The 26,774-nt window shown below is 38.0% G+C and overlaps 1 protein-coding gene across 4 annotated transcripts in view; it reads left to right on the forward strand.

The window, feature by feature from the left end:
- phactr2 (phosphatase and actin regulator 2) overlaps positions 1 to 26,774 on the forward strand; it is a 48,680-nt gene that overhangs the window by 12,530 nt on the left and 9,376 nt on the right. For 2 of the 4 annotated variants that reach the window (XM_042009609.1, XM_042009611.1), the window contains exons 2-9: positions 15,122 to 15,304; positions 16,982 to 17,056; positions 17,773 to 17,913; positions 20,107 to 20,352; positions 23,038 to 23,572; positions 23,815 to 23,984; positions 24,985 to 25,141; positions 25,431 to 25,486. In XM_042009609.1, the coding sequence (XP_041865543.1) occupies positions 15,122 to 15,304; positions 16,982 to 17,056; positions 17,773 to 17,913; positions 20,107 to 20,352; positions 23,038 to 23,572; positions 23,815 to 23,984; positions 24,985 to 25,141; positions 25,431 to 25,486 (1,563 nt within the window). Of the gene's footprint in view, positions 1 to 6,441; positions 6,697 to 15,121; positions 15,305 to 16,981; positions 17,057 to 17,772; positions 17,914 to 20,106; positions 20,353 to 23,037; positions 23,573 to 23,814; positions 23,985 to 24,984; positions 25,142 to 25,430; positions 25,487 to 26,774 lie in introns of those variants that run through there. The other 2 variants (XM_042009610.1, XM_042009612.1) reach the window with 2 other exon arrangements.

Raw genomic sequence — 26,774 nt, forward strand, 5'->3', positions numbered from 1 at the left:
CTCAACCTGCCCTGCACTTATTGTTCAATTATGTATTAAAGAGAAGAGTTTCCTTTGAGCTTTTACTGGTTTGTAGAAGTGATATGATTTAAATATTATTACAGTTAACACAATGCTGTAGTGAGACCCAGCTTGAAAAATGCATGCTTTGAACAGATTTCCTAGAAATTCCAAAAAAAAAAAACTTAGATCAAAATTAGATCATTGATGCATTTCCAAAGTAAAGTCTGCTAACGACAGTGAACAATTATTTAAAGCACAGTTATTCACTTTTCAAGGTCACAAAATATAAGAAAAAAGCAAAAACATTCAACTGTGCCCATTTTGCTATCCAATTTAAAGTGATAAAACTCCACAAAACCATGATGAGATTTCACTGAAACCAGTTATCTACAGCTCCTCTTAGCTCAGCCCAGTCACTTGTGCAGTGGAGCCTGTTCCTTGCTAAATCACACTTGGCTGTTATGACAGTTTCCAGTCTGAATCACAATCCTCGTATGGAGATCTCCAAGCCCCGTCTCTTGAAAAGGTCAGTCTATACTATAACACAGAAGATTAATGCTACTTCTGATACCCAAACCATTTATGCATAAAGGGGAAGTGTGCAAGACCACAGAGCTGTAATGGCCAGTGAATATTAAATGCACTTGTTTCTTTTTTAGACAGTATTTTAAAAATGCAGAGTCATGTTTGGCTGTGACAGTTCTCTGAGGCTGTAACAGGGCAAACATCAGGTTTAATGAATAAGTCAAGGAGAGGGGAAAAAAAAAGGCTTGGAAAAGTAGCACTTAAACAATTATTATCCCTTGTTTTGCTGAGGCTACTACTTAATATTTGATGACTCTCTTCCTTCCTTTTGGCCCCTCGCCTCCTTCACCTCTCCTGTCTCTGTTCTGGTCATTAAAAGGTCAGGCTGCCTCACTTGATCTCTGTTATTTAGTGCCAGGACAAACCAGACCCGCTTCCTGAAAAAAGCTTATCTTGACAAATAAATTTCCATACAAATTTGTGTATCTCTCTCTTTCTTTGAATACAGTATGAAGTAAAAGTTTCACATTGGTCCAAGTTAATCCAAGGGGGTATTTTCCCTATAGTTGATCAGTAACTGACATAAAGGTAGAAAGCATAAATCATGATGAAAACATGCATTGAAAATATGCAAATATGTCAAACTTTGTTATCGGTGTTTAAAATATCTCTCATCAGTATCAGTATCAGCTGGTCTCTATAGTTGATGCTCTATTAGCTCTGCACTAGTAACCTTATATTTTTCATTTAACACATGTAGCTTCCAGCAAATTCAGTATGTGTTGCTAATACAAAGAGTATATACCATTATCTTCCAGTCAATGCTAACAGAGTCATTTTCTTGTGTTAAGTATCCTCCAGTTATATCTTAGTCCTCCCTCCTATTCACTTACTGCATGTTCAATTATCCACTTCCATCTCATTCACTAATGACAATCCCTGATTGTCTTCTTGGCGCATCCTGAATCTGTATTAAATGGCAATACTTTAAATAAAAAACAAACTAAATTTGTAAAAAAAAAAATAAAAAAATAAAAAGCAGTCATGTGGTACTGAATTACTGGCTAACTACAGATGTGAAGGTATTAAGAGGTGAAGACTAAAGCCTGAAACTTGTGCAGGATCCAACCAGACTGCTTAGTTTTAACTGTCAAATTTTCCCTGTGTTAATGTGCCAGACCAGTTTCGCTTAAAGTTGGCTGGTGACTGTAAGACTTTTCATGCAGAAATCTCTCACAAGTATGTGCTTGCTTCTCTAATTGCACAACAGCTACGATTGTTTAAGGCTATTTATTCTTTGATGGCTTAGGAGAGGAAAAACAAAGAAGTGGGCAGTGCTAATATGGAGAAAAGTTTTACATTACAAATGAGAAAACATGATAATCTTCACCCTGAAGTCATTTCGCTTATGGTGACACTAGATGGCAGTATTGGTCAAAATGAAAAATAATTTCACATGTGTCGAGTCTCTTTGTGACATGCATAGTGTGTGTCTGTGTTTATATTTACACAAACACAAAAGGAATTAATTGTACTGGATGGAAAAAATCAAACAAATTTCCATAACTTTAATCATTTAATCACAAAGAAAAAATGTATATAAAGCTTAGAGTAAAGATTAGGTAAGAAGTAGTTTTTGTTTAAGTTGGACTAAATGTATGAATCAATATAATGTCCTCTGAAGTCATTCAGCGACCATTGTGTGCACATGTGTGTGTTTGTGTGTGTAACGACAGATCATTTGTCTCAGGCCATGTTCTGTAAGACCTCAGTTGACTCTGTGTTGATGCTGATGATGGCCAAAGCTTCTCTCTCATGCACCAGTTGACTCTAATGCTGAGACTCTAGAACACTGCGGTAGTCACATTATATCTCACATTAAGCAGATATTACTTAGGTGCCCTCCTTTCAAGCTGACGAATCTCAGCTGATTGGACTCACAGCTTGGTTTAGGGTTTATTGTCATTCCCTTGACTCATGATAAGTTGCCCTCAGGGGCAGAGCTTACTGCACTGATCCCGCTCTGGAGCCTCAGACACTGTCCAGACTCTTACCTCGTTTAGATATTGTGAACCATGACCTAAATATCTTACTGATTCCCAACCCTGTTCCACAGATATCTTTAAATTGTATTACTTACCTTTTTTATTTTTTTTTTTTTTTGGCAAGTCACTTAAAAGTGACCTATGAATCATTCAAGAATAAAAAGACACCAGTGGTGTGTTTACGTGTAACATGTAAACTGTATCTTTGAGTATTATGGCACTAACAGCCTGTTCAAATAAAGTCAAACTTTATTTATAAAACACTTTCATACCAAAAGCAGCACAAAGTGCTTTACATAATAAAAACAATTTATCCTGTTGTGAAGACGTATAGTTTGTTCTCATTTAGTTGCATCTATAAAGAATGTCAATGAAAACACAGGTTGACTGAAGTGATTCCCAAAGAGTTATTAAGTAAAACTTGACATGTTTGACCATGGTGTAGTGTAGCCTTAAAATATCGTGGGAAACTGGACAAGCAGAGGACTAAAGAAGAAGGGGGAAGTTTGAAAATCTCTTTTGTAGGTTTTTTAGGCTAAAAAGAATCCAACATAGACCAGAAGCAGGACCTGAGAGATGCATGTGGACCTTACACTGATCCAGCTACTGTTCACTGAAGCCTCATTAGGAATGATCTCCATAAAGAAGCCATTCATAACAAAGAACAGGAAGAAAAGCGAAGGTATGTCAAATACAAAAACTAGACTATACATCAGTGGCAACAGGTCTTTTGGAGTGATAAATCCTCTACTGAGCCCAGACCTCAACATTACTGAAGCTGGGTAGGATCATGTTTGGCAGATAGTGGAACAAAAGACAGCCAACATCTAAAGAAGAACTATGGAAAGTCCTTTAAGGTGCTTGGAGAACTGTTCTTGGTGACTACTTAAAGAAATGACAAGCAAGTTTATCGAAGACGTTCAGGCTGTGTTCAAGAATAATATACCAAACATTAAATCCAATGGCAAAGTGGGTCCAAACCATTGATTGCCAACGGTATACTGGTAATGAGAAGTAGATGAACCCCTACAGGATTACCTGTTGGGTTATTCCACTTATTATGTATTATGTCATGACCTGGGCTCTGTCTGAGCCAAAGAACAATTTTGTGCAGAGTAAAGTTTACAGTATGTTACTGGTTCATTTAATCTGACAGTCTGTCCCGGCAATGTAGCTGTTGTAGCTCTATCAGTCAAGGTAACTTTGTTAATCCTAGCCTCTGTTGAAGATATTTAAATGAATGAAAAGTTTCATAAAACAGCATATTAAAAGGAAAAAGATTCTAGCAGATTTTCATAGAAACTGATGTTTTTATGAATCATTTTAATCACTTGTCATCTGTGTAAACTTGTTAGCTGACCAAATCACCCAAATGGAAATGTCAGTGCTGTTAGCAAAATGTCCGCTCCAGTTATTTAATTTCCGTCAGTCAAAGTTAAAACTTACTTTTAATATGATTCATGCAGTTCTTTTACAGAAGCTGCAGGGAGTAAACTTTCCATGAAAGCAGTTGTCATGCTGCATCCCTCATCACTCCCACTGAGGTTCAGCTGGCAATGAGCCTTCAAATTCACATCACTCTTCTTGCCACTAAAGAAACTGATAAAGAATACAACTTAGTTCTAGTAGATCCCTCTTTTGTAAGTATTACTTGAACAACTATCATTCGCCCATCCATGCAGACCCTCAGCACAGACACAAACCATCTATTTTTTTTTTTTGCCCATGGAAGCAAATCTAAATTAATATAGTTAAAGAAGAGACATTTAGAGCTCTATTTAAAGAAAAGTACAAATTAGTCTGTTAATTAAGTATTAAATTGGGGAAATAAACTTTAAAAAGTCTAAACATTTACCGTGCATGTCATCGGTTTCCACCAACAAATGTGGATCTTTTTGTAGCACTGTAACACTAACATTTCATTAAGTGATTTTCAATTCAGAAATTCGTTTCTACCAAATGTCAGGGGGGTGATTAAAAAGAAAAGAAAGTGAAAACTAGAACGTGGTAACTAGAGTTGCCACCATATGGTTTGATATTTCTGCAGCTAGTCAAGATGCAAACATGTTTATGTTCTGACCAATGAAACTCTTTCTGGTTGAAGTTGTGGCCATGACAGTTTTTAAAATATGATAATGATTTAGAGGATGTTGGTGCAGAAAAGCTTCAGATTCTAACATGTGGATCATTCACAACCCTGTACCAGAAAGGGGCCTGTAAAATCACCACAACCTCAACATAAGAACCCAGGTTTAGTTTTACAAATCCAGTATCCAACCGATGGTAAAACCACCAATGGATTATGGTCAGGAGTACTTGTGCAGAACCAAATGATGCCACAATACAGTCTCAGACATTTCAGTTACTTTTCCCTTTTTTTATTATTGTTATTATTTAGCATAATATCTGGACTTGTCACCAAATCATCATTTTGACTCCAGTATTATTTTAATTTCTCAAGTCCAAGTAAATTTTTGTGCCTGGTTTTAGTTGATATTGATATACTAATCTAATATGTGCAGTGCTGGAAAAAGTGCTCAAAGTTTTTACTAGCAAGACGGCAGTGTAGAATACTCTTAAAGGTAGAACTAAAAAAAAAAGCACTGGCACCATCAGCAGCACATACAATAGTTTTTACCAGGATTAAACATTTGGAAAATAAAAAATATAGAAATCTGAACAAAAACTAAACACAAAAGCAGTGTATTAAATAAATAAATAAATAAGTTCACCCTTTCTGCTGTCAAAGGAGTTAAAAGGCTAAGTAGCAGCCTGCTGCTGCTAATCATTTTGCTAATGACATTCAAAACAGTTGCCAATCTTCCAGGAGTGGCTGCTCCAGCAAGTTCACCCCAAGTTCAGACTGTGCACTCCTCAGAGAAACAGCAGTCTCTACAGGCCTGAGTTAGCATGTTAAATTTTTAAAGTCATGACATTACAATTAAAAAACAACTAAAGAAAGCGGAAAGAACATGGCAGCATACAATGACTATGAACAAATTACAAGACAGCTGGAACAATGTGCTATGGACGGATCAGACCAAAGTGGAGACATGACTATAATGCAAAGCAGCAGGTTTGGCACCATCCAAGCACAGCATATCAGCACACACACCTCAAATTATCTATTAAGCACTACGGTTGATAATTTAGGTTTGTTTTTCAGCCATGGGATCTGGACTCCTTACAGTCAACCATGAGCTACTCAGTGTACCAAAGTATTTTAAAGTCAAATGTAAGCGTCCAACCGTTAAGCCTGGCTGAATTTGGGTCACAATCCTAAGCACACCAGCAAATCTGCAACAGAATGGCCAGAACAGAATCAAATCAATGTGTCAATGGCCCAGTCAAACTCCAGACATTAAACCAACTGAAATGTGCCGGGGCCTTAAGAGAGCTCTACATGAACAGGAACCTAGAGTCTGCAGTGTACTGAAGCATCTTTTTTAAAAAGGGACCAAACTTCCCCCTTAATAATGTAAGAGGCAGATAACATCATTGTGAAAATGAGGACTTCAAGTTATTGAGAATAAATGTGGATTTACATGTTACTGAACTGAATAACTAAGAGTAATTGATGTTTATAGCGTTTTTCTGTATTTTGGCTTAGTTTTTAGTAAATATATGGCATAATATATAATGGCCTGTTGATTGCATCTAACAGAAACCCCGGTCTCATATTCAGTGAGATACTTGATTAAATGTATTAAATCACAAAGTATGCTAGTATAGTTCTCGGTTAATGGGCCATTTTCTTGACTTGCATAGTGCAAATATATCTGGAGGTGTCGGACCCCTCCACCCTGTGACCCCAGCAGTGCCTCTAATCTGCATAGCGGAATGAGAAGCATTTTTCAGCTGCTCACAGGAGGAGGAGGAGGAGAAGGGAGGGGAAGTAACGACGTAGTAGCGACCCAGTCACTCAGTGTATCAACCAAGTTTCCAGCGCCTCAGCCATCACCGTTAAAACTTTTCTGTATAGAGATGAACTCACTCGGCGGCCCCGGACCGGGCTTATGCGGGACTAGGAGGCCGTGATAGCGGGTTCGGAGGCGGGTGGGGGCTCCGGTCCGGCTTAATATGGGTCAGACCGCCGTGTCTGCCGTGTCTCAGACCGCGAACGGTGAGTGTGTGTGTGTGTGTGTGTGTGTGTGTGTGTGTGTGTGTGTGTGTAGACGTGCAATGTGAAGCCTCTCTTCCTCTTGTCTCTCTCAGTGACAATCCGCTATCTTTCTCCAGGAAGTCTGCTTGTTTTGTTGCTTTCTTTCTGTAACTTTTCTGTCGGATAAGTTCGACACACTTGAACGCGGACGAAGCGCTAAGCTAAATGTTTTTATGCTAATGGGACGTTAGCTAACTAGATGTGTGTTAAATTAATTCTTGCATCATTATACGCGGGGTGTGTGTTTCTAAATTTGTCGTTGGCTGTGCTGCCCAGCTGCTGTAAAACTATTCAGTCAGTGTAAAAGAGCAGGCGACAGTGTTTTATAACCAAATAGCTGTTTAAAAGTCTGTATTGTTGCCGCCGGTGTGATGAAGAGTTTATGTGTTCAACAGCCAGTTTGACAGTAGTCCAAATGAGTTGAGCAGATTAGTTAGTTAAAACCAGGTTGTTTTCCTGCAAGAGGCCCAACAGTCTGAACTCAAGCGCAGTGACTTAAAATTCAGTCAACAACCGTAAGACATAAATGTGTAACTTTTAACACAACGGAAGTATGTCTATACTTGCTCATTAAGAGGACATGAAAGGTTTGACACTTTAAAAGGTAAAACTTTAACCAAGCGGTTATCTTTATTCATCCAGCCAATCACTTCAATGACACCTGAAATTATATATATATATACACATATATATAATGGTAAAATTACACTTTTTATACTTAAATATAAGTCCTTTATACATTGCCTGTTTTAAGGATGTAATTAGGCTTAGAATAGATTTATTGAGTATCTTTGTGAGAGTTAAAATGTGCATAAAACAAGCCTAATGGAGCTTTTGCAAACACTCAGAGGATGAGAACACATCTTTAAGGGATTGTTTTTATGATGAGTCATTTCAACCATATAGTGTTAGAAAATACTGAAGATTACTGAATCAGTTGTTGGGAACCACAGGTAATATCCTTGAATTTCTCATTATTTAATATATAAAATTAATTTCTACATGAGGGAAAGAAAAGCAGCAGTAAATGTATACGACACACTGAGATCCATCCACCTTGACTGAACCAACTTTGTTTTAAAAGGTTTTCAGAATTATTTCAAGAAATGTGTGCGTTCACACAGACCCGCTGAAAATGCTGTAGTATATGGTCCAGGCGTGTAAGTGGTGCTGTAATGCTCCCACAGAAATGCACCTAAAAACAGAGAATAAGACATGGAGCATGGATATCAATAGTGTGATGTAAACAAAGAAGAAGGTAGTAGAGGATCGAGCTAAAAAGGAGACATTTCTGTGAAATGATGACAGGAGAACATTTTGCTGTACAAGTTATGTCATGTTCAGTAGCTTCTGCAGCATGAATAGTATGCTATCGTTATATCTGTTGGCAGGTTTTGTGCATGAAGGTAAAGGGAGAGGTGGATCTGTGGCATAATCAGTAATGAAACACTGGCATTTTTGCCATTTTGGGCCTCCCAAAACACCAGTTCCATGTGAATGAAAGGCCCAGACTATATATATATATATATATATATATATACTCCCCCAAAAAATCTTTTACCCAGTTTAGAGATTATGTAGAAACACCGGGCATTTGTGGTGTGGGCCTTGGCACATATCTCACCATTGTGGTTGTTGCTAACAAACAACCTCAAAAAGAAGAAACCAACAAAACCAGACACATTGATCATTTAGGAGACAAAAGTGGATAGAGGTCTTCAGGATTATTTGTTGTAGTTATTGTTTGACTTCAGCCAATATTTGTTATGTTTCTTCTTTTGAAGCAGAAACTGCTGATGAGTAATTTGAGACAGTCTTTTTCTACATCAAACCTTTTGCAAACCTTTTGTTAGGTAAAGTTTGCAGAGGTGGATCAAAAAACATTTTTGGAAACTCAACTATTGACAATCATTGTAATGGGCAATGGGTTTTTTAAGGTGCAAATGCTAACAATCCGGACTGCAGACAGTTAGTTCCATCATAGATTATGGTGCTTGGTGTGTGTGTTTGCAATAATTTCAACTCCTTTTCACCAGAAAGGGTCAGAAAATAATGAAAAACGCCTGCTGTAATTTCCCCTTAGCTTGTGTTGACACCCTCAGTTGCAGTTTCGTATGATTGCAAGTGTAAGACCCCAAACATACTTAAAAAAAAAAACATCCAATCCTAACTTTTCTTGGTTAAAATGAAATTTTTCACCATTTGGAGTCCTTGGCCTGTTAATGAGCCAAGAAAGCAAGCCTGTCACATTCATTCGCAGATTTTATAGGAACGCTTTGAGGCAGTGAGGTTCAGGAAGGGACTCATGACTCAGGATGAAAACAAAACTGGACCTTTTTATGACGCTGTCAGCATTTAATACAACACCCAGATTGTTTTGCAAGCTTACTTAAGCCAACATGTTTAGTAACCTGAAGCCATAATAGTGATCTTTATGCTCCGGATGATTCCAGTATGGATTGCATAACAATATTGTGGTGTACTTTAATTGCTGAATCTATCGTACTAAGAGAAGAAAGGGAAGTGTTTCTGACAGGGTCTTACTGAAAGATCATTACTATAAAGCTGATATCCCCTGAGCCACTACTGAAATAAAGACTTTGTGCTAAAACACAGTCAAGCCACAGTTTCCTGTTTAATTTCTTTTAGGTCTGTTATTTCTGAGCTACTTGGCTCTGTGAGTTAAACCACACTATACTTCCCTGGCCTCCACTGGAGAAAGATTCGGAAGAAATGACCCAATTGTTAAAACTGCCTCTCATGCTGAGCTTTTCCCCTCGCCCCCTCCCTCCCTCACCCCGTTCTTGTCCAGCACCTCTTGTTGTCTTGTTTTCTTCAGCTTTTCTTCCTATTACTTTCTGTCACCCTTTCCCACAAATACTCTAAAAACCACCTCAAAATCCAGCTCTCCTCCTTTTTCTCTGATTTTCTTTCTTTTCTCTTGTCTTGTTTAGCCTCTTTCTCCCCCTCTATCCATCCTTCTTTGTTTGTGACGTCTGCTTCTTGCTTCCCTGGTGACTTACAGCGAAGGAAGGAAGCCTCTCCCTTTCCCCCTCCTCCTCAATACATGTTCCTGCTATAACTTCAGAGAAAGCATGCTGACTTTAACACAACACATCGTTTTCACCCCTTAATATTTTGCCAAACAATAGATATCATATCATACATACAACAGTAATAACCTCATGGTTTTTGTGTCTTGTCACACCAACTGAATGTGGGATTACTTCACTGAGATTTGTGTGTCAAAAGTCATGTTTCTTATTACCCTACCCATTGCTACATCTGCTGTGTATCCAAATCCTGACTCACCCTTTTAGTATGATTGTTCAAAACCCCCTTGGTGTGTAATCCAGTTAGAAGTTGTTATATACGATACTGAGTTTAGGTGGATTTAAGCCATAACAGTCCATGTAGAAAGTTCTTAGTTATATTGTGTCTTAATTGAATAGTATTTGCTTTAACATAAAAGTGACCTCTGCTTAACAGCATATTCACATAGTGAAGCCCCAAGCTCCACTCAGTTTAGCATTTTCATGTATCTGCATTTACAGTTATCCTATAGCTAGCCAATTATCTGATTTTATTCAAGGCTTTTTGAAAGATCATTCATTTACACACACTTTTGTAACATTTTAAAGGGATGTACGCCACTGTATTAGCTTAAAGGCAAAACTGTCAAATGATTTCCAACAACAGTGAACCTTATATATATATATTGGTCTCTGGTGCTGCACATGTAGACTAGTGTTTCCTCTCCTCCTTGGCAGATGGCTCATTTTGATAAAAAGTTAGGTAATAGTTTCTTGTTTACTGTTTGGCAGTGTAATGTTTTCATGGTTTGTATTTGAACATCTCACATGTGACTTATTGATCCAAGAAGCTTAAATATGTACAACAGATGCTGTGCACTGCATGCTCAGAGGAAAACACAAATATATAAATATATGCATTTATGAATGTATGCATTTATGCACAAACCAACCAAAATATTTTAAAATAATTGGATTGTTTTCCCTTCTTAAATCACGTTTTGACATGTGCGTTACATGACTCATGTATGTAAATTGGATTAGTATAAATCAGGTTCAAACATGGCTGATCGATCGATGCTGCTTTATTTTTTTTCAAGTGGTGAAAAAAATAGATGAAGCAGGCTCAAGGCTTCATGTTAAAAAGCACTGGTATACGGGACATAATTAATGCCTTTCTTCTAAAGAAAAATATCATTTCTGCTGTAGAAATGAAGCCAGGATAATAAACTGACTGGGTATGTGATTTATTAGCTCAGAAAACAGCTTCAGATTTTCAGTTTGCATTGCATACATGGCATGATTGAATACATTTCCTGTATTGCTACATGATACTTATGAGTCTCAGATCTTTCTTTTTTTTCATGATAATTTTATATCCCATTCGATATGAGGAAATGAGAATAACTTTTAAAATGAAATGAGCAGATACGCTTTTATTTCTGTATCTCTTTCTATTCTCTTTTTATTTCCCTGTTCTATACCCAGTAATAGTTTTTTTGCTTTGTGCAGTTTCTCTTTACGCCTCTTCTTGCTGCTCTTAAAGTAACAAGTCCATTGGCCCTGTTTGGTTCCCAGAAGAAGCCTGATAGTCGCTCTAATGGTGATAATTGTTGTTGGTGATTTTCCCATCATTAAGTAGCACAAAGCAGCTGCTGAAATGCACCTATTGTTGTGATTTGATATCAACACAGGAACAGGAAATGAGTTTGTCTGTGTATGTGTGTGTGTGTGTGTTTTGTGTGTTAGTGCTAGAATTGGTGTCTAGGGACAGCATGTTCGTTGCTCTGTGCTGCACTTCTACATGTTTTTGTTTTTCTTTAGTTGCCATGTTGTGTATGTTTCTGTAGTATCCTTGAGCAGAAACGGTCAGAAGGTGAGCAAAATCCAGTCGGGAGCAGTAATGCTTAAATAGTTGTTCTGTCATAAAGAGACTTTTACACTCCATTCTTTAACAACAAGAATGTGCTTGGATAATTATTTCTTCTGGTTGTGTTGGTATTTTATTACAGTCAAGGCTAATAAGACATCTGTTTCTTGTCACACTAAACCTACTTTATCCAGTTTGACTTTTCTACAGACCAATAAATGCATTAATGCCTATGAAGCCTGGCCTTAAACCCTAAGTGTTTTTATATATTTCGAGATGTCTGTGACTTAATTAGTAATAGTCATCTCGTAGATATTATTTAACAAGACCTAATCAAATAGCAACGTTTGAATTGATGCATCATTAACAGTAAACTGTCCTCTGTGGCACTTTTACTGCATGTTGGTCAGTTTCAGCTCATGTTTGTCAGTTTGAATTGAGCTGCAGATGGCCGGCAGCATCCAGCACCTACGTCACTAATCTGTTAAAACTTTCAGAGCAACAATGAGACCCCATGTATGAAGATTTATTCATAAATAAATAAATACATAAGCAATCCAAAAGGTATTGATTCTTTATGCTGAGCTGAAGAACAGTATAAAAATTTACCACACCAGATAGACTCAGTAGAAAATATTCCAGTTTTAAATTAAGTATATTCAAGATTTGCTCTGCATATCTTTTTAAATCTGTATATTTGGCTAACTTAACTGAGTGGCTTACAGTTTTAGACTGAGTGAAATCTGTCTACTTTTATTGCTGACTACAGTATGTTGCTTATTCAGCATTTTTATTAACAAAGCATTGAACTTTTGGTTTTTCAAATATGTTTGTCATTGAGTAGTGAGAGCAAAGTGGTTTGTTTTGTTCATGCTTTAAAGTCACATCTCAAGTTAATGGCAGCCAATGGGAATGTGTTATAATGTGCATGTGTGGCTGCGTTTGTTGATTGCATGACTTCATGGTCATAAATCATCTTCGTTTTCCAGACTCTTATTTAATGGGATGATTTAATTTGTTTATCTAGATGAGGAGAGAGCAGCTCGGTGTAATCTCAAAGTTTCACTATGTTCATTTAAGTCAAGTGTTCTTGTTATCTAAAAGACCAGAGTTTATTTTTTTGTTGCTTATGTTAAATCTTTTAGGCTTTTAAAAATATTAACATAGGCACAAATGTTTGGGTAGATTGATCAGCATGCTGACATTATCATGTAAAACAGAACATACCAGTTAAATAAATAATGAATCATTTCTCTGCACAAATAAGATGACTTGGGGAAAAACAACACAGGAAATAAATTGTAAGCTAAGTTTAAAGAATCCTAACAAATCAAGTGATATATATCGCAAAGCTGACCCTGCTAATATCAGTTTTACAGTATGAAAATAATGAAAATCTAATGCTGTGGACTTGAAAACACCTAAGCTAACCTGGCTTTTATAAATTATTCTTTATGTCTACCATAAGCTTGTGGCTACAAGTTTGGCTTTTCACCCCATAATTTGACCTTTATTATTTTTTTTTAAAGTTATTTAGAATAAAATGAAAATGAGATGCAACGTTTCAATTAGATTTTGAGACTGGCTGCACTGTTGCACAACAGTAAGAATGCTGCCAGTATGAATCTTGGCAGGGGAGGTTTATAAGTTGAGTGCCTGCCTGGGTTTTCTCTTGGTACTCTGGCTTCTTCTGTATTGTCCAAAATCATGTAGTTTAGGTTACCTGACTAATTTAAACTGACTGTACATGTGAGTGTGCGTGTCCTCTGATGGACTAGTGACCTGTTCAGGGGGTGCCCTGCTTCTGGCCTAATGGCAGCAGGGATAGCAGGATACAGCGGGAATAGGAAATGGATGGAGTGATTCCATAATCCAGAAGCAGATAAACTTGAAGGAAAAAACAACACCCCTAATGATGGCTTAATAAGTTAGACTGTATCTTGCTGAAGTTCTGTTAAAAGCTTTTTGGTTACAAACTGTATGTTGCTGATTCTACTTTACCTTTCTAAGTTTGTTTTTTTTGGGGGGGGGGGGGGGGGGGGGGGGGGGGGGGCAGGGGGGTATCTTACTCTGTCCTCACTTTCCTCCATCTCCTCTGTTGTTTATATCATAGAAAAGACTGAAGCGGCATCTAATTCAATTTTCTTTAAAAAATGGTGATGTTTAGATTATAAAAACATGTTCAACGCTGGGTGTCCAGTCTAATGACACTTCTGCTTGTGGTGGAAGACCACATCAACCAGTAGTACTAGCATGTTAAACGCATTGTAGGATTTTGTACATATGAGCTTCTTGAAGAAGCAATGACCTTACATTTCTTTAAGGGGACAAACGCAAATAAGACTTAAAGTACTGAAAGTTTACACACAGAAATGATACACATTTGGTCTGTACACAGCTATGCACAGTGAGAAATCAAAGGCCTTCCTCTGCTTAGATATGAAGGATCAGACATCACCTCTGCCCTCTGTGAGCTTTACACACACACACACACACACACACACACACACAATGTCTACAGTTTTCCAGAAGGTTCACAGCACTTCTAATGTTTCGACAGGAAGAGGAGGAGTCGTGTAAGACAGGGATCTCGCCAAGAAACAAAAAAAAGCACACACACAATGCTTTATCTATGGAATTAAATATATTTCCATTTTGCTTTGAGTTTTATAAATGCACAAATATCTGACAACATAGTTCATGATGAGCTTCCCTTTTTTCTGAGCTGTTTTTTTCTTTCAAAGTGAGTCATGTTGATGTTGATTCATCTATCGCTTATTATATTATGGAAATCAGATGTCCACTCACAGATTCTAGGAATACACAGTTAGCAATAATCAGTAAACATTAATGGTCAAATACATAAAATGAAATATGCAAACAAAGAGAATGCAAAAAAACAGAAGCAGGTTGGAAAACAAATAAATTGCCACTAAAAGGCTGTGCCAATAAAGAAAAATATAAGCCAAATAAAATGTACTCTTACAGGAGGATCAGGTGCAGGTGTGCAGCCTCTGTTACATGAAGACAGACTTTCTGTAGCTATAGAAACTCTTAAGTGCTGTGACTCAGTTTTGACCCTTCAGTAGCATTGACTTGAAAGGAGAGGAGTTCAAGCAGTTGCACATGTCTGGTGGTGCTTAGCAGTTCAGCCAAAGTGGGGTTTTCACCTTCTTAGATTGTTGATGCTGAGGGATGTTTTTTGGTGAGTTTAGAGCTAAATCTGCACACTGTTTTGCAAAGAGGAAAAAGAGCTACAATAAAAGACAAAAAAAGTGCATTTCTGGTGTTAAATCCTGTAAGGAAATCTATAGTGTGGAGAACATTGTGGATACACAGGGACTTTGAGATGGTGTGAAGATTTTGCCATTCTTCAACCTTTATCTGTTGCATACAAAACAGTTTAGTTTTGATTTCTAGGTGATGCTGATGGTATTTTTATATTCTGTCTGTGTTTACATAACTGTGCACTTGTGTTTTCTAGTTGATGGCCTGGAGAAATCATCTGTGGCCAGTTGTGACGTGGTGGTGGACAATGGCAGCAATACCCATAATGCCCATGCATCAGGACAGCAGCGAAATAAGCTGTCATCACTGGGAAAACTGTTCAAACCCTGGAAGTGGAGGAAGAAGAAGACCAGCGACAAGTTCCAGGATCTCTCCAAAGGTAGGATGTTTTGTGTGCAGCTGTGAGCAGCTGACATTGTATGAACAAACTGATGAGGAGCTGCTGGTCCTCTGCCCTCAATCAAGTGTCTGGATAAGGCCACAGCTTGCTTTTTGTATTTGTGTAGGATATTTAATATAAATAGGAGCTGTGAAGCTTCTAGAAGAACTTTCAAAGGAAACTAGTGAACAGTTTGTGTGTAGCACTTGCTGATTTATATCCAGTTGGTTGGCCATGAAGTAAAATGGGTCTAAAGTAAATAATAAAAAAAAAAAACAGAAACTTTTCCTTGTGGCTGGAAAGTGTTATCTTTTGCTTATTTAGCATTTAAGTTTTGTGTCTCCATCTTTCTCTGACTGGTTGGAGGTTAGTGCCTAGGACAGGGATCTCCAACTCCAGACAACGTGACCTTGTGTCCTGCAGGTTTTAGATGCCTCCCTGCTGCAACACACCTGTCTCAAATCATTAACAGGCTTGTGAAAACTTTTTAATGTGAGTGAGGTGTGTTATAGTTGGTAAACATCTAAAACCTGCAGGGCAGTAGCACGCAAGGACTAGTTAGAGATCCCTGGCCTCGGACAGTTGACTTGAAACAAGATTCAAGTTTCTGATTTTGAAGTATTTATATGGTGCTGTAATGCAGATTTTGTTTTTAATGTTAGTTCAATACTTATTGCATTACTTTCCTTGATTTGGCATCAAATTTATTTCTTTAAATATCAGAGGTCAAAGGCAGTTAGATGGAAAAAAATAGATTTATTGGCTGGGGTCCACTCTGTAGGACGATGTGGTTTCAAGCAGCATGTCACCCCCTTCATCAAAGGAAAGTCCATTGTGGTTTTAAATTATGCAAAAGGCTCCACTCTTGAACCAGTGTTTGGTTTGTCCCTTCTTGTTTACTGCAGGAGACGGACACAGCCTCTGTCTACAACAGGGCTACCCAATTCAGTCCTACGAGGGCTGCAATCCTGCAGGTTTTCAATGTATTCCTGCTCCAACACACCTGACTCAAATTAAATGGATCCAACAGCCTATGATGTTTTGCAAAATGACTCTTTAAAATGATTCAGATGTGTTGGAGCAGGGACACTTTGAAAAGCCGGTCTATGGGATTTAAACACAACTATTATCTCTTTTTTTAAAACAATTATGTGTATATGTTAATAGATTCTTATAAATGTTACACACCAGAACTGTAATATTTTAAAAATGACACCTTGAACATTAATACAGCTTCAAACAGCTATGCTATTGGCTAAATGGAGGATATATAAATGTAATGTGTCGTTGTTCCTCATTGTGCATCAGAAATCCTTGCATATGTATTCTGTATTGGGGCAGGCAGTTTTGCTGTATAAATGTAAGTTTCTGTCTTCCTGTTAGGAGCAAGTGTTCTTTCCTATTTTCCTGTGTTAAATGAACTTATTCCAGTAAAGCGCCCCTCACAAAGGATATTTAATTTTTCTCTTGGGTTTTACACTGTCTTCTCAGCTTACTTGCGCCGGATCATAAGAGAATCAGGAGATTTCATGAGCAGCTAAAAAACTACTCAGGAGTACAATACCACTCAGAGTTTCTTGTGCAAATCACTGCCTATGGCTACAAGTCTGTAAAAAAGGACAAAATGACATTGTGTCACTAATTTGTACATCCACCTTGACTGTGTTTGTCTTTCAGTTCTAGAGAGAAAAATTTCAACCAGACAAACAAGGGAGGAGCTCATCAGGAAAAGGGTTCTCATCCCAGAGCAAGGTTTGTCTCATTCAGTTCATTTTATTTTTTTATTTGTCAATTTTAGTCATCAATGTCAAGACTTTTGGGAAATACAAAACAGGAAACAATGCATTGTCCAACATTCAAATTAACCACTAAATGATAAGTGCTTGATGGAGTTTCTACAGCTCAAAGCATTTTACGTAAATCCAACTGGAGACTTTATTATGGCTTTTAGGAAAAAAATATTTTGAACAATAAGTTTTATTTGACAAACAACAAAGGAGCCAAAATTTAAATCTATGGGATTTTAACATGTGCCATTGATCCCGGCATGCCTTTAGTCTACACCATTACAGATGCCGCTTATTGAGACAAATAAAGACACACAAGTTCAAAGAGGGTGCAGAGGGCCCTAACTTTCATTTATAAAATTTTAACTGGTTACTTAATATCTTCATTATTAAATAAAGTCTGCTGCAACTGTCAATACTACTATTATTTTTATACCTTCTTAAAAATACATTTGAAGCATGGTGAGTTCATACCTGTTGTGTGAAAGAAGTTTAGCATCTTTTAAGCATCTTGATATTTATTTATTTATTTTTATTATTATCTGCATTTTTCAGAATACTTTTTCAAAACTTATTCAAATTTGCCAAACACAAATTTTCCTTTGGCTGACATTATAAACAAGAGCTCAGAACATCAAAAATGGCATGAATGTTTTTTTTTTTTTTTTTTTTCTCTCCCAGATGAACTGATCAGCAGTGAAAATCTGAACGGTCATGCAAGATCCAGTTTAACACCAGGAGAGGTCAAAGTGGACATTGAGGCTACAGAAACAGTGGAGGAAGAAGCCTCTGGGATAGTCAGCACTGAGGACAAGACAACAGGTACCTTTTGGTTCAGTTACTGTGAGACCTTTGTTATACTGTGACCTGTGATCCATATCTAACTGGAGTCTTTAACATTTGGATTTCTCTGCTAGCTTAGGCTTTAGACCTGAGTCTTCCACTGGGATGCAGTCAGAATGAACTTTATTCAGGGGTTTGCTTTGTGTTCCTGAATGTGAATGGCACAGGAAATGCCTTGTAAAGAGATTGTAATGCCTTTAAAAAGAAAAGAAATCAGGTTGGACTAATAGCCTATTTTGGTATTTTAATGTAAAATGTAACAATAAAGATGTAATTAGTATGTAGACTTTCAGCTTTCATTCAAGTGGTTAAGCAACATTATTGCACTTACAGTGAAAGACTAGCAGTCATTTTCTCCATTTTCAAAGGCAAAACAAAACAGTAGTTGAATAGTTGACTGATCAGGAGTTTCACATCATTGTTTCATCACATCGGGAGAGAATAAGGATATGAAAGGTCTGGAGTTGGTAAGTTATCGTGAGAACTCTCAGTATGTGACCCAAAGAGTTGTTGATCAAAATAAACAGAGGCTGAGGCTCATTGGGCTGAAATAAACTATTCAGATCTTTTCAAGAGATACCAAAGACTTTAAAAGGGGACAAATTAAAACATAAAGTGTGGTATTTGAAGGAAAAATCACTAAATGCACCAAACCAAAGTTTGTGATTGCACAGTTCTTTCTTCAGAGTGAAAAACACTTCACAAGATCTAGCTAAACATTTCAAGGACAAAACAAGATTTATATTTGTCAAATTTTAGAAAGATCTTCATAAATGTGGAAGCAAAGAGCCTCCATTGCTATGGAGAATGATAGACAGCATAAGGCATCATCTGTCAAACATAGTGGAGGCAGGGTCATGGCATAAGCATGCACATATGCCAGTGCAACTGTGTCAGTCGTGTTTACTGATGATGTAACTGCTGGAGGAAGAAACAGGCAAATTTTGGGTGTGTAGTCTTATAATTTCTGCTCAGATTTAATCAGGTGCTGCAAGTCTGATACGACTTCCCCTTACTGAGAAATTTCTAACTGCACAAAAATATCACAAAATCACCCAAGGAAGCAAAGAAATGTAGTGTGCTAATGTGGCCAATAACCTCGGCTAATCTGTACGTGCCTCTCTCTCAGTGGAGACCTGATCTGTTTACGCAATATTCTTGTTAAACCGCTTAAATTAAAAATGAAAGTCTGCACTTTATTCACAACTTGAATGTTTTGTTTTAGATTAATAGTTACGTCGTACAAAATCAAAAGAGTGAAGATTGGTTCTTTGAGTTCTCACAGACCGGTCTGTCTGTATAGTATTCAAAAAAGAAAACCAGGTTGGCTGGATAAATGTTTTCCTGTGCTTTCACAGTGGTGTCAGCATAAGTTTGTGCATTGTGATTTTAGCTTTATTCATATATGAGACACACGTTGCGGTATCTGTAGAAATGTTTGCAGTCTGGTGAGAATTTTTTTTTAATTGTCAGTAATGCTTCACTCTTCAAAAAACAGTCTAAACCTGTTGTTATTTATAAATGTGGAGCTTTTACAGCCCTTTAGTGGTTCCATTTTTATATAATTGAACATAATATTGCAAGTTTTTTTTAGATGCTTTGAAGTCCTTCCCTCAATGCATTTGTATCTGCAGCAGTTTTCTGGCTGACTTTGAACTCTCGGAAGGATCTATGAGCCAGTCTAATGTGTTCAAATAGATATTCCCATTACATCAGCCTCCAGTAGGCTTCATAGTCTGAGCAGCACAGTATCTCCTTCTTCTAATGCTTCCCACTCCCTCAGGAGACAGGCCACTGCTCTTCTGTCTGATGCTGCTTAAGTGTTGTGCTGTTTTCATCTCAACCCTGTTAGCATCGAATTTGTTGCAATTTGTTTGTCAATAGCCAGAAAGGCAAAGAGAGCAAACTCTGCAAATACTGCAACTCACATACTATAACACTGGAGGTTGGGGATGTTAATAGGTACATGTGATCTATCAAAGCCCATTTAAAGCTAGCAGACTCTTATCATCACCCACTCTGTCTATCTTCCTCTTTATCTTTCATAAGCTCATCTCTGCATATCTATTTGTGCATCTGTTTGCACATATGAGCATTTCTCATCGTACTTTCTCTCTGTTTTAACCCTGTAAATGCTACACTTTTTCTTCCTGTTTGCTCTGATCTGCTCAGAGCGCTGTGATACTAAACCCCATGCCCGGGCAAACCAGGTGCGACCTCGGGAAATTCAAGCTAAAAAGCAGCATAGTGCCACTCTGCCCACTTCCACCAAATCTGCTGGTGGCTCCACTGCCCCTGCAAGGCACAAAGATGCTGCCTCTGGAGCTAAAAAGACAGCTAAAACCACAGTCAAGACTGGTCCCTCCACACAGGGTAAAGCTAACCAACGACACACTAACACCACTAGTCGAGGGATCGGTAAGTTCAACTAGCTCCGACTGAAGCCCGTTGACCTGTCTTATGTTCTTGCCTGCCTCCCTGCATGGAAAATGTGCTTTATTGCTGTTTGTAGTGGAGCAGGGCCTGCTGTAAAGCACTCTGCACCTGTAAGCCATGGCTGCATATAAACAACCTCATGTATTTGAAGTGGAAGTCAAGTGGCAGCAAAAGTATGACTATGTTTGTCTGCATTGATGGTTGTTTTTCACATTAAAGGGGACTACCAGTTCTGTAGCTGTAAAGTGTCTCATTTTTATCACTGTCTTCTGAGAAAACAGAAGTGAAGATTTGTGTGGCTCAGATGTGTGTGTGGGCGAGAGAGTGTGAATATGAGTAAGGTCAGTGTTGCATGGCTTTGATAAAATGAGGTTTGATGCACTGGTGTTAATTTTGATCACATGATTCTGTTGTATGCTCATCACTTATCAACTAATAGGTGATGAGCTGCATGTCACTGCATGTGATATTTCTGTTTGTTTTCAAGGACATTTGTCAGTGTTCCTGTTGAATTACCAAAGAAGTGGGAAAATAAGTTGTTTCATTGGTGTTTGAGTAATATATTATAGATCATTGCTTTCCTCGGGCTGTTTTCATCAGAACACAATGATGCTAAAGAGAAGAGTGAAGAGCTGCTGCAGCCAGTATAACCTTAGTTTAGGCTATCTGTAGTTGATGTGGATATTCTTTGGTTTTGGTTTTGTACAGAAATACAAACAGAAAGATGCTCCAGGAAACCTTGAGGGACATTTTTTTCATCTTGCAATATACATTAGTAACTAGTAGCACTCAGAGCTGGGGGAACTGGCCTCTATAAACTCCACCTTTATCATTTTAATGCTGCATTGGCTCAGTGTCAAAATGACCCCCCTCTAGCGGTTCTAGAGGGTGTTGGAATGTTGGTGGTTTTACTGGTTTAAAAAAGAAACTCTAGATCTAGATTCTAGATTTCTGAGATCTGAGGAGAGGAGATTTCTGAAAATGTGTCCAGACAGATGTACGCTGCCGAAAACAAAGCCTCCGCCTTGGTGGTGGTGAAGAAAAAATTATCAGAACCAATGTGTAAATGTAAATTGTACATTTGTTGGATTTGTTGTACATTTCTTTGAATTGAACCATAACCAGAAGGGAGAAACTTATTCATTAAGCTTTTGTTTTGTGATGGTATACCATAGTTTTTCATCCCGTTTTTCATCAAGCCGATTATAGTAATTCTTGCTTAATATTCCTGGTAAAAGCAGTAACATCAGCATTTAATCTTACGAGAATGGAAACACTGGCTGACATCCAGACAGCAACTACATGTCATCCAAGTGCCTTGGATAACAACCTACACTGCCAGTCAGTAGCGTTCATCCAATGAGAAAGTGTGTCAGAACCTTTAACTGTGCATATTAAAGAGGTCACATGGAGCCTTTTGGGATTTTCCCTTTCTTCTAGCTTTTTCAAAATAGTTTCTTTTAGAGCTTTATTTTGAGCATATAAACCACCTGCAAAGTTACAAAGCCACACAGTTCACAATTGAATTGGCTCAATTTTTAATTCAGGTTTATTTATCACCATTGAAGCAATTCAACAATAACTGTGTAGTGGCACAAGTTTGAAACGTCTCAAACAAAGACCGAGCAGCTACCATTCGGCTCTGTAAGAACCTTTTTGACGAGGCGGGAACTAAAATAAAGCTTTTCAGATTGAAGCTGACAAGTGATAGCTCTGTCATCTCAAAATGAGCGGCTCTCCTGGTTTAAAGATTTCAGTGTTCTCCCTGTGTGGGATTTCTTTAGATGATTCAGTTTCTGCCCTCAGTTTGAAGGCATGTCCGCATTCAGACTATTGTGACAGTTATGAGGGCTTTCTCAGAGTTATGGGGTCAGGGAAGCTCCCAGAGGAGCAACATACCTTTTATAGGTTTTTATTTTCACATAGCAGATGTTGGAGTGACATCCTATTTCTCTGTGCTTTGTTTAGGCTTTGATTGTTTAGATATATGCACGCTTTTTTGTAGCAAGGACAAGTTTTGGTAGTTAGCTTAAAAAAAGACCCTGTAAAAGAAACTATAAATTACATACACACAATAAAATGGAACTTCTTGTAATATTCATGAGAGCCATTGAAAGTTTCTTGTGCTTTCTCTATTGCCCTTGGTTCTGTGATAAAACTAGTGGCTGATATAAATTGTACCCCACTTCGACCACATTATAGAGACAAAATGGATACAAGCAGCAAGTAATGTTTTATGTACACTTTAATTGCTTTGAACTGACTTTAATCGGCTAACTTAGTTTCTCTTTAAAACTTTTAAACATGTTAAGCAACAAAACACTTCATGCAGAAAGTGTACCACTAATACCAGTTGCAGGGTTATGTGACTAATTAGCTGGACAGCTGCAGTGAAGCTCTTCAGTACAGCTGCTAAAACAAATTGTATGCTGGTCTGTTTGCCGCAGTTCACATTTGCTGTTATGTGTCTTGTTCTTCTGTTGGGACTCAACTTGCTGATGTCTTCAAATACTTTTTTTTTTTAAATGCACAAATATTAACAATGGATTATTGTTATTTTGTTTTTTTTACTACAAAAAGATCCCTATATGTGATTTTGGTTGGACAGTAAAGTGGAGAATTTAGATAAATGTAACCACATTTGCTTTTTCTTTCATATCTCCTTAGCCAAATCCTCTCATCCAAAGAAGACAGGATGCACAACAAAAACCACCCCAAATTCCACTTCCACACCTCGTTCTCGAGTACCTAAGGATGCCGGCACTCCTGCACAGTCTGATGGGGCTGATGCAAAGACCAACCGGAAATCAGACACTCCAGCTTCTTCCACTGTACCTCAGAAAGCCTCTACAGAGACTCTCGATCAGCCTGGGGAGTTAAAATCCTCACCCCTTTCCTCAGATACCAAGCCACTCCTATCTAAAGGCAATAAGACAGAGGAAATCCAGGCTGCTTTGCAACCTGATCAAGAGCCTAAATCTGCTCTCAAAGGCACGGCTACAGGTGAGGAGACTCAAAAATCATTGGCTCCTGAAACCCCAGTTCAGTCTTCCCATATCAACATGGCCACAGAGGATACATCCTTCACAAAGGGAGAGACTGACAGCTGCTCACAGGGGGAGAAACATGCAAGGATGGACGGGGAGGGAGGAGAAGATGGAAGGAAGAACGGAGGAACGGAGTGTGGAGAAAACAGCCCGAGGTAAAAGTTATAAAAAGAAAGCCAGTGAATCTTGGCATTCTTTATCTCCCTTTTTGTAACCCAGCCTCACAAATTATTTATTACACTATTGGTCATGTAAGGACCTAGTATATTACAACAGTACATCTATTGTTTTCCTTGTGAGCAGTAGGATAAATGTAAGCATTTGTTGGCTGCATAAACCTCGGGATGTGTCGTTTTATCAAAGGCTCGTGCTCCTACTGTCCTCTTGTCTCCCGCAGGTCAGCAGAGGGTGAAGCAGAAAAGCCGCAGGGCATCCGCGTGAAAACAGAGGTGACAGTGATCCCTGACAGGCCGAGAGACAGCCAGACAAGTGACTCCGATTCTGACGGGCCAATCCTGTACCGAGATGAGGATGAAGAGGAAGAGGAGGAGGATGAATACACAAACAGTATGGCTTCAATTTTGGGGCATATTGCTTAACAGTTGAGATCAACATACAAAAAAAATAAAAGCCAGCATGTCTGATGGAGAAATTGCACAGACCTTATAGAATAGAATAGAGTATTACTTTAATCCTTAAAGGGAAATTACCATATAATTAGAAGAAATAGAATAAATGAGTGATTTGAATTGAATAATTAAATAAAAGAAGAAAAATGGTCATAATAAATTAAATAATCATTATAAAGCATTCTTGCACAAAGGCAGTGACACACTGATTAACATCATTAAATTTGATTGCTGCAAGCTGTGTGCTTACTATTTTTGGCTACAGTTGAGGTTTGATTGTTTTGGTTTGTTTAGCTTTTTTTGGGTCGCAAGACTGTGGCAGCAGCGGTCTTTGAACCTGTCTCACTGATCAACACAAGACTTCAGTTTTTAGCACACTGATATCACAGTCTTTCGTTTTTTTTTTTTTTTTTATATTTATTTCATTGATAACAAGAAAAAAAACAATCAAAACAACAAAATATTAACACCTGATGAAAAGGAGCAGAAAGAAGAAAATCTTATTATCTGCCCCTTTCTCACAAAATAATTAAACCAGTAATATTACACTGCTGCCTTGCTGCCTACTGAGCTTCAGGCCGTTACTGTGGGCAGGATTAATTTTCTGTAATAGGCTGAAGAAACCTCTGACTGAAGGCACTCAAAGTCTAGCAGCTTGTGCACCAACATAGCTTTCATTTTAAGTTTGACCATTTGTTTTTTTTTTGTTAATGGAGGCTCCTTGTCACTTAACTCAGCATGAAAAAATGGGGCAGGTCGTGTGAAGGAATTCATTTAGGGACAAAAGGTTTAGAATCTGAGCAGTCAATCTGATCACCTACCCTATAATCAATTTGCTATATTAATGGTTTATTGTTACCTACATTTTTTATCAATTTAGTTATTTTAACATCCTGAAGAATCCTGGTCTAAATTGTCCCTGCTCACTTTTGTTTTAGGCTCTCTTGCCAGCAAGATCCGCCGGCGAGACACGTTGAACATTAAGCTGGGCAACAGGCCCAGCAAGAAAGAGCTGGAGGAGAAAAATATCCTGCCACGAAGTTCGGAGACGGAGAGACATGAGCTCCGCCAGCAGATAGGCAGCAAACTAGTCAGGTGCACTCACGCACACACACACAAGCTGTGAAAATATGGGTGGGTGTTACCTGTCATCATAAATATTACTTAGCTGTGAGTCATTTTTGGTTTTGTGGGTGGTGTAATAGTATAACACTGTGCTTAAGTATGGCCTTGTATTCTGAGACAAAAAGGCTGATGGCAAACTGCCTTTGGACTTTTATCTGTAACTAAAGGTGTTAAACAAATCACAAATGTTGTGTTTATTTGTATTTATTGTCCTTCAGTGAAATGTTTAAATTGTGTGAAATCTCTTCCTTTGTTGTAGGCGCCTGAGCCAAAGACCCACCACAGAGGAGCTGGAGCAGAGAAACATCCTCAAGCGTAAGTTTCTCAAGTGCAATACTCAGGGGTCATGTGAGACATGATTTTTTTTTTTTTATTTATTAGTTTGCTATTTTAAGACTCAAGGCTGTTACAAACTCCACAAAAAGCAAGAACTTTTTTCTTGTTCTCGAGGCCACGACAACAAAATGATGTCTTTTTGCTGTCATGGACGTAAATCGGGACAACTCGCGGTTTGTTCTCGACACATCAGCCAAGCAGAACTTTCGTCTTGCGGTGGTTCGAGAAGTATTGGTCAGACATTTGACGTGGGCGTGGTTAAAAGTTAAAAGACTGAAGCGGAAAATTGTGGCTTTCACATTTCCCCTGATGCGAATGTGAACGGATAGTTTTAATGAGAAAGTAATTGTATGCAACATGTGGAATTTATGCACAACCCCGCTCGCCACAGATGAAGTTTTTTATTAAATATGAAATAACCCAGTCAGCTTTTCATTGCACATAAAAACACAAATATCCCCCCTGCAGTTATCCCCGCCCCCTCACGTACAAAGCTTCTCGTGGAGTATGAATTGACTGTACCAATACAAACTTTTTTATTTTTCTTGCGGACTTGAGAACAAGAACAAAGTTCTCGATTCTTGCAGAGTATGTAACAAGCTTTAGACACAGTACCAATCCAATTTCACACAACACTTCAGCTGGATGTGCAGAAAAAGGAGCTTATCAAATATTTGGGGAAAAAGAATACAGAGGAAAAGTCATATTAGAGAGCTAAACAATTTTCCTCAAGACAGTTTTAAAGTTGTTTTTTTCTAGAATTAATATTTTTGTCTAGCAAGTATTTTTGGTCCATTTATATTGGGTCTTTTAGTATTAGCCATATCTCAGAGTTTGACCTGTACTGAAAAATGGACCATCAACAAGTTCTTCATTTGTTTACATTATACCACTGTGATAAGGTTTATCTCAGGTAGATCTGCGTACACTACACACTTGTTTTGAGAACAAAATATGCAGCATGAACATTAATTGTGTCACTTCATTTCAAATTAAAAAAGCCATTTTGTTCTGTTAGAGAGAAAGAAGAGTTGTGGTTTAGAAATCATAGATATATTGCTTTTGAGTGTGTGATGCACCACATCCAGACTGAGGATTTTTAAGCAGCCTATTCCAAGTTACCCAAAACTTGTTTACACACATTTATACACTGTATATCCAAGAAGATGCTACAAGAATATTTCCAGTACAGATTTAGCACTGATGATTAATTCATTTCCCCTTTTGCTTTTGTTTATGTAAAAGACTATCACACTACACCCAGAGC

The sequence above is a fragment of the Melanotaenia boesemani genome, chromosome 16 (genome assembly GCF_017639745.1).
Source record: "Melanotaenia boesemani isolate fMelBoe1 chromosome 16, fMelBoe1.pri, whole genome shotgun sequence".
NCBI classification, from domain to species: Eukaryota; Metazoa; Chordata; class Actinopteri; order Atheriniformes; family Melanotaeniidae; genus Melanotaenia; species Melanotaenia boesemani.